The sequence below is a fragment of the Chiloscyllium punctatum genome, chromosome 6 (genome assembly GCF_047496795.1).
Source record: "Chiloscyllium punctatum isolate Juve2018m chromosome 6, sChiPun1.3, whole genome shotgun sequence".
Taxonomy (NCBI): Eukaryota; Metazoa; Chordata; class Chondrichthyes; order Orectolobiformes; family Hemiscylliidae; genus Chiloscyllium; species Chiloscyllium punctatum.
This window is the reverse complement of record NC_092744.1, coordinates 101,672,092-101,683,289: the sequence shown is the minus strand read 5'-3', so window position 1 is coordinate 101,683,289 and position 11,198 is coordinate 101,672,092. Positions and strand designations below refer to the sequence as shown.

General features: G+C 49.3%; 1 protein-coding gene across 1 annotated transcript in view; it reads left to right on the top strand.

Annotated features, from left to right (window-relative positions):
• Positions 1-7,302: 7,302 nt before the first annotated feature.
• The window catches only part of LOC140478453 (unconventional myosin-VIIa-like), a 396,478-nt gene continuing 392,582 nt past the window's right edge, over positions 7,303-11,198 (top strand). Inside the window, exons 1-3 of the mRNA XM_072571713.1 lie at positions 7,303-7,450; positions 8,645-8,787; positions 10,502-10,615. Coding sequence (XP_072427814.1) covers positions 7,303-7,450; positions 8,645-8,787; positions 10,502-10,615 — 405 coding nt within the window. The remainder of the gene's footprint in view (positions 7,451-8,644; positions 8,788-10,501; positions 10,616-11,198) is intronic.

Below are 11,198 nucleotides of genomic sequence, written 5' to 3'. Positions count from 1 at the left end.
CACCCACACACCCACCTACACACACACCCACACACACCGAAACAGACACACTCTCTCTCACACACACCCACACTCACCTCCACACACACACACACACACACCCACCTACACACACACACACACACACACACACACACCCACCCACTCACTCTCACACTCACACACACTCACCTGCACAAACACCCACACTCACACCCACATATACACACATCAACACTTGCACTCACGCACTCACACACTCATGCACACACTCACTCTCGCGCACACACCCACGCTCACTCTCACACACACACACACACACACACATCCCCACGCTCACACACACACACACCCCCACTCACTCTCACACTCACACCCACATATACACACACACACCAACACACACACTCACGCACTCATGCACACACTCACTCTAGCACACACACACCTGCTCACAGAAACACACACTCTCGCACACACTCACACATACTCTCTCTCACACACACTCTCTCTCACACTCACTCACACACACACACACACACACACACACACACTGACACACTGACACAAACACAATATGATATACTGGAAGCAGCTCTTACATGGGGCAGCATGGTGTCTCAGTGGTTAGCACTAGAGACCCGGTTTCGATTCCACCCTTGGGTGACAATGTGGAGTTTGCGTGGGTTTCCTCTGGATGCTCTGATTTCCTCCCACAGTCCAAAGATCAGCAGGTTCGGTGAATTGGCCATACTAAGTTGTCCGTAGTGTTCAGGGATGTGTGGGTTAGGTACATTAGTCAGGGGTAAATGTAGAGTAATGGGGAGGGGATTGGGTCTGGGGGAGGTTACCCTTCAAAGGGCTGGTGTGGATTTGTTGGGCCAAATGGCCTGTTTCCACGCTGTAGGGATTCCATGAAATTCTATATCCTTTGCATGCTGTGAAAAATACCTGATTTCATGGCAGTCTCTGTTTTGCCTTTAGGAGCAGTGGGTTGGTACCTCGAACTTTAACAGTGTGCGCCCCATGCACCCTACCTCAGTGAAGGGGGTAGATGACATGATCCGGATCGGGGACTTGAACGAAGCTGGGATATTGCACAACTTGCTCATCCGATATCGGGAAAACATCATTTATGTAAGTCCGCCTCCCTGGAGAAATGTAGCCTCAGGTATAATGGGGCCTGCATCTTACAGCAGCAGTTAGGGATGGGCAATAAATGCTGGCCTAGCCAATGGCACCGCACAACCCGTGAATAGGTAAGAACAAAATGCCACAATGCACCGAGACGGGGTCCTGCTGCGGTCACTGAGTGTTACGATAGTGGTGGGGTAACATTACCAGCTTGGACTTGTTCAGGTAACTGTCCGAGCAAACTGCAGGAACACTGCCAGGGAGGCTGAGAGGCTTGGTCTAGAGCCGGGGTTTCACAGACTGGGTGAGGGAGAGGAGAACAGAGTTTACAGAGGGATTTCCGGACTCTCTGGAATTCACTGGAATGTACTTCCTGAGAGGGTGGTGGAGGCAGGTTCTCTCGCAACATTTAAGAAGTGGTTGAGCAATTAAAATGCCTCGGGCTTAGCAGGCAATGGACAAGTGCAGGTAAATGGGATTAGGGTAGTTTGGTGTTTATTGGTCGGCATAGATACGGTGGGCTGAATGGCTTGTTTCTATTCAGGATGACTGCATGACTAATGTCACTGGCCCACCAACAGGGGGCTGGATTCAAACTTGGGGTATCACCATAAAACTGGAGCTGCTGTGCTGCAGTGAGGTAATGTCCCTACCACCGAGACAGAGGCCCCAGCTTTGAATCCCCTCCAGGACGTGTTGGCCATGAAAGGAGTGTGCAGAATGCAGGATGGTCATCGGCCTGGAAGTCCTCCCGCTATGTCCCCCACTGTCCCAGAAGGGAAAGCAGTTCACAAAAAAATACACAATGGAGATCAGTGTAAACCAGCAGATCAGCGAGGCACGACTCGAAGCTGTTTGTGATGGGATCCACCGCTGACAGGAACCTACCCACTGACAGGCTCCAACACTGACAGGATTTGCCACTGATGGCAACCTCCCCACTGAGAGAATTCACCCACTGCGAGGTTCCACCACTAACAGGATTTGCCATTGACAGAAGCTTACCCATTGACAGGATCCAGCATGACGGTTCCACCATCGATACGCACACTCACACACGCACATCCCCTGCTCCCATTCTGTCAGGCCCCCTCTCTGATGCCTCAATGATTTAAAATTGTTGAAGAGGAATTCAAAGTCCTTCATGGCTTCTTTCTCCCAAACCGCCCTGACCTGAACACTCTGTGTGCGTTTCCCCCACCTCCCCCCCTTGTGTCACACCTCTACCTGTGACTTCGCTTTAAGTCACCCGTTGGCTGCATCCCATATTCTCAATTCCTTCACCTCCGCCGCATCTGCTCCCAGGAGGACCAATTCCAATACCGTATAACCCAGATGACCTCCTCCTTCAAAGACCGCAATTCTCCCCCCAGACGTGATCAACGATGCTCTCCACCGCATCTCCTCCACTTCCCGCTCCTCCGCCCTTGAGCCCCGCCTCTCCAATCGCCATCAGGACAGAACCCCACTGGTCCTCACCTACCACCCCACCAACCTCCAGATACATCATATCATCCGTCGTCATTTCTGCCACCTCCAAACGGACCCCACCACCAGGGATATATTTCCCTCCCCTCCCCTATCAGCGTTCCGAAAAGACCACTCCCTCCGTGACTCCCTCGTCAGGTCCACACCCCCCACCAACCCAACCTCCACCCCTGGCACCTTCCCCTGCAACCGCAAGAAATGCAAAACTTGCACCCACACCTCCCCCCTTACTTCCCTCCAAGGCCCCAAGGGATCCTTCCATATCCGCCACAAATTCACCTGCACCTCCACACACATCATCCGCTGCATCCGATGTGGCCTCCCCTATATTGGGGAGACAGGCCGCCTACTTGCGGAATGTTTCAGAGAACACCTCTGGGACACCCGGACCAACCAACCCAACCACCCCGTGGCTCAACACTTCAACTCCCCTTCCCACTCCACCAAGGACATGCAGGTCCTTGGACTCTTCCATCGCCAGACCATAGCAACACGACAGCTGGAGGAAGAGCGCTTCATCTTCCGCCTAGGAACCCTCCAACCACAAGGGATGAACTCAGATTTCTCCAGTTTCCTCATTTCCCCTCCCCCACCTTATTTCAGTCCCAACCCTTGGACTCAGCACTGCCTTCTTGACCTACAATCTTCTTCCCGACCTCTCCGCCCCCACCCCCTCTCTGGCCTATCACCCTCACCTTAACCTCCTTCCACCTATTGCATTCCCGACGCCCCTCTCCCAAGTCCCTCCTCCCTACCTTTTATCTTAGCCCGCTTGGCACACCCTCCTCACTCCTGAAGAAGGGCTAATGCCCGAAACATTGATTCTCCTGCTCCCAAAACACATCACCTCACAATTATCCGGATTAGATTCCATCTGCCTTTACTCTGCCCAATTTACCAGCTGATCGATATCAGACTGTAGCCCGAGACCATCCTCCTCACTATCAGTGCACCATTAATTTTTGCATCAATTGCAAACTTACTAATTACACCTCCTATGTTCACATCCAAGTCATTAGTGAACATAATAACCAGCAAGGTCCCAGCACTGATCTCTGTGGTATACTGCTGGTCACAGGTTTCCAATCACAAAAACAACCTTCCACCATCACCCCTTTGCCTCCCATTTGCAAACCAGTCTTAGGTCCAGTTTGCCTTGGGTGCCATGGGCTCTTACCTTTTGGACCAGCCTTCCTTGTGGGACTTTGTCAAAGACATGGTCAAGCCTATGTCAACCACGTCATCTGCACTACCTTCATCAATATATTCGTCACCTTTTCGAAAACATCAATGAAATGAGTCAGCCAGGATCTCCCTCTAACAAGTCCATGCTGACGAGCCCTGTCTTTGCAAGTGTTGATTCCGACTGTCTGAGTTGTTGTTGGGAGCCAAATTGCAAAGGAAGTGAGGGCGGGTTTGCAGCTCCCTGGGAAAACGTCCCCTTCTGAGCCCTCTGACCTTTTCCCTCCACCAGACCTACAGCGGATCTATTCTCGTCGCCCTTAACCCATACCAGCTGCTCCCGCTGTACACCACCGAGCAGATCAATCTCTACACCAACAGGCACTTCGGAGAGCTGCCTCCTCACATCTTTGCCATTGCCGACAGCTGCTACTACAACTTGAGGAAGAGCAGGAAGGACCAGTGCTGCATTATCAGGTGAGCGGTGTGGAAAAGGGGGCTCAATTACTTCCATGACCGTTGGCTCATGTGGGCTCAGGCGGATGGAAGGGTCATACCCTGCCTTCCGGGACCTGAGACTGGCTGACCATTGAGGCCGTGAATTGGTGGAGTGACAAACAGCAGACTTGGGGGAGGGGGGGATTTCCAGTTTTAAAGACATAGATTGGTCACAATAAGATTATCCAGCAGTATCGGGCAATATTATGGCTCTGTGGTTAGCACTGCTGCCTCACAGTGCCAGACACCACACAGCTAGTCGCCCGAGGCTAGAATCGAACTTGGGTCCCTGGTGCTGTGAAGCATTGTGCTGCCATGTGAAATCTGTGTGAATTCTTTCTTCTAAGGATGGCACGGTGGTAAGCACTGCTGCCTCACAGTGCCAGAGACCCGGGTTCAATTCTCACCTCAGGCAGCTGACTGTGTGGAGTTTGCACATTCTCCCCGTGTCTGTGTGGGTTTCCTCCAGGTGCTCCAGTTTCCTCCCACAGTCCAAAGATGTGCAGGTCAGGTGAATTGGCTGTGCTAAACTGACCAGTTTATCATCATAGAATCCCTATAGTGCGGCAACAGGCCATTTGGCCCAACAATCCCACACCAATCCTCTGAAGAGTATCCCACCCTTACTCATTCCCCTACCCAAGGCAAAAGTGAGGACTGCAGATGCTGGAGATTAGAGTCGAGGGTGTGGTGCTGGAAAAGCACAGCAGGTCAGGCAGCATCCGAGCAGCAGGAAAATCAACGTTTTTGGGCAAAAGCCCTTCATCAGGAATGAGGCTGGGAGCCTTGGAGGGAGAGAGAAATGGGAAGGAAGAGAGAGAAATGGGTCTGGGGGGAAGGTAGCTGAGAGTGCAATAGGTGGATGGAGATGGGGGTAATGGTGATAGGTCAGAGAGAAGGGTGGAGTGGATCACTGGGAAGGAAGATGGACAGGTAGGACAGGTCCTGAGGGCGGTGCCAAGTTAGAAGGTTGGGACTGAGGTAAAGTAGGGGGGAGGGGAAATGAGGAAACTGGTGAAATCCACATTGATGCTGTGTGATTGGAGGGTTCTGAAGCAGAAGATGAGGTGTTCTTGCTCCAGGCGTCAGGTGGCTAGGGTATGGTGGTGGAGGAGGCCCAGGACCTGCGTGTTCCTGGTGGAGTGGGAGGGGGAGTTGAAGTGTTCGGCCACGGGGCAGTGAGGTTGGTTGGTGCGGGTGTCCTGGAGATGTTCCCTGAAGCGCTCTGCAAGTAGGCGTCCTGTCTCCCCAGTGTAGAAGAGACCACATTGGGAGCAACAGGTAAAATAAATGACATTTGTGGATGTGCAGGTAAAACTTTGATGGATATGGAAAGCTCCCTTGGGCCTTGGACGGAGGTGAGGGGGAAGGTGTGGGCGCAGGTTTTGTGATTCCTGTGGTCCCTAACCTACACATCCCTAGATTAGATTCCTTACAGTGTGGAAACAGGCCCTTCAGCCCAACAAGTCCACACCGACCCTCTGAAGAGTAACCCACCCAGACACATTTCCCTCTGACTAATGCACCTAACACTACGGACAATTTAGCATGGCCAATTCACCTAAGCTGCACATCTTTGGACTGTGGGAGGAAACCGGAGCACCCGGAGGAAACCCACGCAGGCACAGGGAGAATGTGTAAACTCCACACAGACAGCCGCCTGAGGCTGGGATCGAACCCAGGTCCCTGGCGCCGTGAGGCAGCAGTGCTACCCACTGTGCTGGCTGGGTGGATTAGCCACGGGGCTGTGGGGAGAGGGTTGGGGTAGACTTGATGGAATAGTGTAGGGATCCCCACTGTAGGGATTCTGTGATCCATTCAGATTAAACATATCCTGATCTGTCACGAAACATTAAACTCCTACAACAAAGTTGTTCAAAAAAGTAACAAGAATTGCTCAGAGCTGTAAAAGAACATTCTGTCAGTCTTGTGATACAGCCCAGAATCCACATAATTTCAGTTGTCATGGGGATTTTTCAGACTGTCGAAGGATAGATAGTGCACTTTGTTATGGTTCCAATGGGAGCAGTTTGTGAATGATCAAACTCAACTTCTCCATGAACTGTACCAGTCTAAATATTTTATTTTGTTTTATCACCAAAACGGTCAATCTATTTATCCTTTGTGCTGCTAACCAGAATAAAAGAGACATCCACCAGAACTTAAAACAAAACTCGTTTATTAGAAGTAAACTTAATCTGACAAGAAACCTGGTAAATGATTAACCCACGGCACAAATTTTCATTTGGAAGAGGTTCCACCCTCCATAGGGAGAGGGCCAAAAGGGGGAACTGATTGTGAATTTGAATCCAAGCCTGTGATGAAGTATGGGACCAGAGGCACACATTATCCTCGATTTTTTAAAAACATTTTTTAATATAATTTTGATCTCACTGTTTGTGTACCTTCTCTGCAGCTGTAAGATTGTATTCCTCGCTCTGATCTAGTACCCTAATGCACTTTGTATGGTATGATCTGTCTGTACTGCACGCAAAACAAAACTTTTTGCTGTAACTAGGTACATGTGACAATAGTCAATCAAATCAAATCAAATTTATTGAATTCAGAAAAGACACATGTCGGCTTCCTACATACACTCTCATGTGAACCAGCAAGCCCTCTTTATATTGTTAATTAAACAATGTCCTTAACAAGATAACAAGGATACAATTATTACAGTTCTCAGTCAGCCACTTGACGGGGACTGTATGAAGGGAACAATTAGGACTGTCTGGTTGAAGAGAAGTTTCCAGAGGTGGTCTCTTGTTAGGAACTTACTCGGCTAACCAAGGTCTCCGTGTGCTGAGTGATGTTGGAGGTGGGGGTGGTATCAGGTGTACATTGCTGGGGTGGGCAGAGGTCAGGGTTTGTGTGTGTGTGTGTCTCTGTGTGTGTGCATGTGTGTATGTCTGTCTGTGTGTGTGTGTGTGTATGTGTGTGTGTATGTTTGTCTGTCTGTGTGTTTGTGTGTGTGTGTGTGTCTGTGTGTGTGTGGCACAGTGGGTGATAAAGCAGCACAAAATGATACCGAGTGTTTGTGGTTTCAGTGGGGAGTCGGGAGCCGGGAAGACGGAGAGTGCGAAGCTAATCCTGCAGTTTCTGGCTGCAGTCAGTGGGCAGCACTTGTGGATTGAGCAGCAGATTCTGGAGGCCACCCCGATTCTGGAAGGTAACACTTACAGCAGGAAGCTCAGCGGTGAGAGATATGTCTGAGAGTCCAGACTCTCTAAGAGTGACCTTTTCAAGCTCCTGCTCCCTATATAATTACCAAGTGAGGACTCTTATGTTGTGTGGTTGCAAAGTCAGAAGTCACACAACACCAGGTTATAGTCCAACAGCTTTATTTAAAATCACAAGCTTTCTAAGCAATGCCCCTTCGTCAGGCACTTTCTTCTTTAACTGATGACCATGATTGATCCAACACTTCACTGCCTTTTAGCCACTACAACCCCTTGTAGCCAAGGTACACTGACCTCATTTGCAATCGGAAACCTGTCTATACCTAGTGTTACTGTTTTTCATACTTTTAGGAACTGATAGGTGAGTGTCACATCTATGTTTCAAATTCTCATTCTGTCCCGCAATCTGCTTCCCTGCCCCTCATAAAGCAGCTTTTACAAGCGGGAGAGAACAGATCCAAGTGGGAGTAGATGAAGAACACATCCACATGGGGGGCAGTTGCACAGGGGGACTCTGGCAAGGAGACAGTTCCATACTGGGGACAGATCCTGGATGGGGAGGTCAACAGGGGGACAGTTGCATAGGTGGACAGTTCCATAAGGGGGCAATTTGACATGGGAGAACAGTCCAAAGGGGAATAGTTTCATAGAGGGAGAGTATCACAGGGGGACAATTTGACATGGGGGACAGTTCCACATAGGGGAACAAATCAACATGAGGACAGCTAGACTTGGGGGAACAGTTCCACATGGGGTATAGTTCCAAATGGGGGATAGTTCGAGGAGGACAGTTCCACATGGGGGACAGTTGCACACAGAGGGACAGTTCTGCATGGGGGACAGTTCCATAATGGGTCAGTTCACATGGAGGACAGTTGCACACAGAGGGACAGTTCTGCATGGGGGTCAGTTCACATGGAGGACAGTTGCACACAGAGGGACAGTTCTGCATGGGGGTCAGTTCACATGGGGGACAGTTCCACATGGAGGACAGTTCCTCACGGGGCACCGTTCCCCATGGGGGACAGGTCCAGATGGCAGGGTAGTTCTAGGGGGACAGTTCCATGAATGGTACCTTTGTGTTGTTTTGCTGTTGACTGATAGTCAATCTGTGAGACTGCTGACCAGATACTATCGACGTTCCTGTTTGTCTCAAACTGCCTTTAACACCATTCCTTTCACAGCTTTTGGAAATGCAAAAACTGTAAAAAATGACAATTCCAGCCGCTTTGGGAAATATATTGAAATCTACTTCAACAATGATGGAATCATCGAGGGAGCAAAGATTGAGCAGTATTTACTGGAGAAGTCCCGAGTCTGCCAATTGGTAAGTGCCCCGTGATTGGTCAGGGCAGTTCCAATTTAACACTGGCTCCCACAACCAAAGTAAAATTACAACTGAGCCAATGGCCAGGATTAGACTCTCTCCGAGTCACTCACTGTCCAGTTGTTGGTTTGGGAATGTTCTGTCAGCATGGTGAGAAATTCAGTTCCTCTTTTAGCATTGTTAGCCCTTCATGGTAATGTCCACCAAAGCAGCCAGTCCACCTTCCACAGCCCAAGGTATAAACACTTGACAGTGATTCAATTCCATGGCGGTAAGGATTGTGTTGGCCGGGTTGGGGGGTTTTGGTTTTCTGAAGACCTACAAGCATGATGGGCTGAATGGCTTCTATGAATTTGTCATTTCCGCCGAAACAAGTCTTCAATATACTCGGCCTGAATCCCCCGGTGAACAGGATATGTTGGTGGTGTGTGTGAGTGGCTCACAGACTCACTGATGGAGGCCCATTGCATCTGATGCCCTGTCCGTCAGTGGGGTTAGCGACACTGCCAAACCACAGGCCCAGATTGTGTGTAACTGGGCATGCAGGCCTGGAGATCAGAGCTATCACTCTTATTCTAGAACCAGTTGTTAGAAACATTAGGATGTGGATTTGCATCCATGATTTGGAGATGCTGGTGTTGGACTGGGGTGTACAAAGTTAAAAATCACACAACACCAGGTTATAGTCCAACAGGTTTAAATGGAAACACTAGCTTTTGGAGTGCAGCTCCTTCAGGTGGTTGTGGAGAATCCCAGCATGGCAAAAGGTGGTGAAATTTGAATTCTGTTTTAAAGAGGAATAAAGGGCTAATCTAACAGTAGCCAATGGACAAAACCCATTCACTCGCGTTCCTTAGGGGAGGAAACCTGTCATTCTTACTCAGTCTGGTCTACATGTGGCTCTCGACCCACAGCAACGTGGTTGACTCTTAACTGCCCTCTGAAATGGTCTAGAGGCCTATCATTTAAATAGCAGCTAGGGATGGGCAGCCTTGCCACCTTGGCCACATCCCATGCAAGAATAATCATAGAAATACATTGAGAGGCATCGGTTACACATAGACATTACCAGATATAAAGGCATAATGGGCAAAACATTACTGGGCCAATTCGGGGGGTGGGGGGGGGGGTGGCTGGTGGATGTAAGGACCAGTAGAGTTGGAGGGACCCATGATGGGATGGACAGAGATTGGGCCTGGGTCTTATCTGCATACTAAATATGTTAATTAGGGCCTTTAAATCGGGCTGTTAACAATCTGACCAATTTACCAAGAGTTTGGAAGGGGATTTGTTGTGGGTAACCCTGCACCCCACCCCTACCCCCAAAGAAAGAGTTGTGCTCAGGGAGAGAGCCACTGCTGCAGAATGGGGGCTCCATGGGGCACACCAGTGGGGATGGGGGTGATGGGGTGGGGGGAAGCAATGTTGCTTCGGACTGGGACCAGGTGCAGTTGAACAGGTCAAAGGGTAACTGTGGGGATGTGCATTGTTGAGTTGAGTTGCACCTTGACTTTTTTTTTGTGGGCAGGTTGCTATACTAGACCATCAGATTATACAGTGGAGTAGTCAATGGCAAAAGCAGTGGGTAATGATATGTGCTCAATGAGGAAATATAAAGTAAATAAGAACCATTCTTCATGGCTAAAGCATTAGGTTGGCACTCACTTTGCTGTTTGTTAGAATCATTTATTGAATGGTGTTCTCTGTTCCTCAGGCTGCAGATGAGAGAAACTATCACATTTTCTACAGTATACTGATGGGGATGAACACAGAGCAGAAGAAACTCCTCAGTCTAGGCACAGCACATGAGTTTGACTATCTGACGATGGTGAGATACGCTGTATTAAGGTGTATTTACCCACCATTGCCCTGAAACATATCACACTAACACAATGACGCAGCTTCATGCAGGTCCAGGGAACGTCCAGTAAGGATTCCAATTTCTAGTAAGGGTGTATCAGACATTTAAGATTTAACTTACATTGTTATCTCTCTTTATTTACTGTGTCTTAAACTCTGAAAGGGACAAGACTCTTAGGCATAATGTCTTGCAGTCGTGCAGCACAGAAACAGACCCTTTGGTCCAAATTATCCAGGGTTGCCAGGTATCCTAACTGAATCCGTCCCATTTGCCTGCATTTGGCCCTTATTCCCCGAAACCTTTCCTATCCATGCAACCATCCAAAAGCCTTTCAAATGTTGTAATTGTACCCCCCTCTATCACTTCCTCTGGCAGCTCATTCCATACATGCACTAACCCTGTGCGTGAAATGTTGCCCCTCAGTACCCTTTTAAATCTACCCTCTCTCTCACTTTAAACCCATGGCCTCTAGTTTTGGACTCACCTACCCTTTGGAAAAAGACCATGGTTATTCATGTCAACTATTCCCCCTCATGACTGTATCAACCTC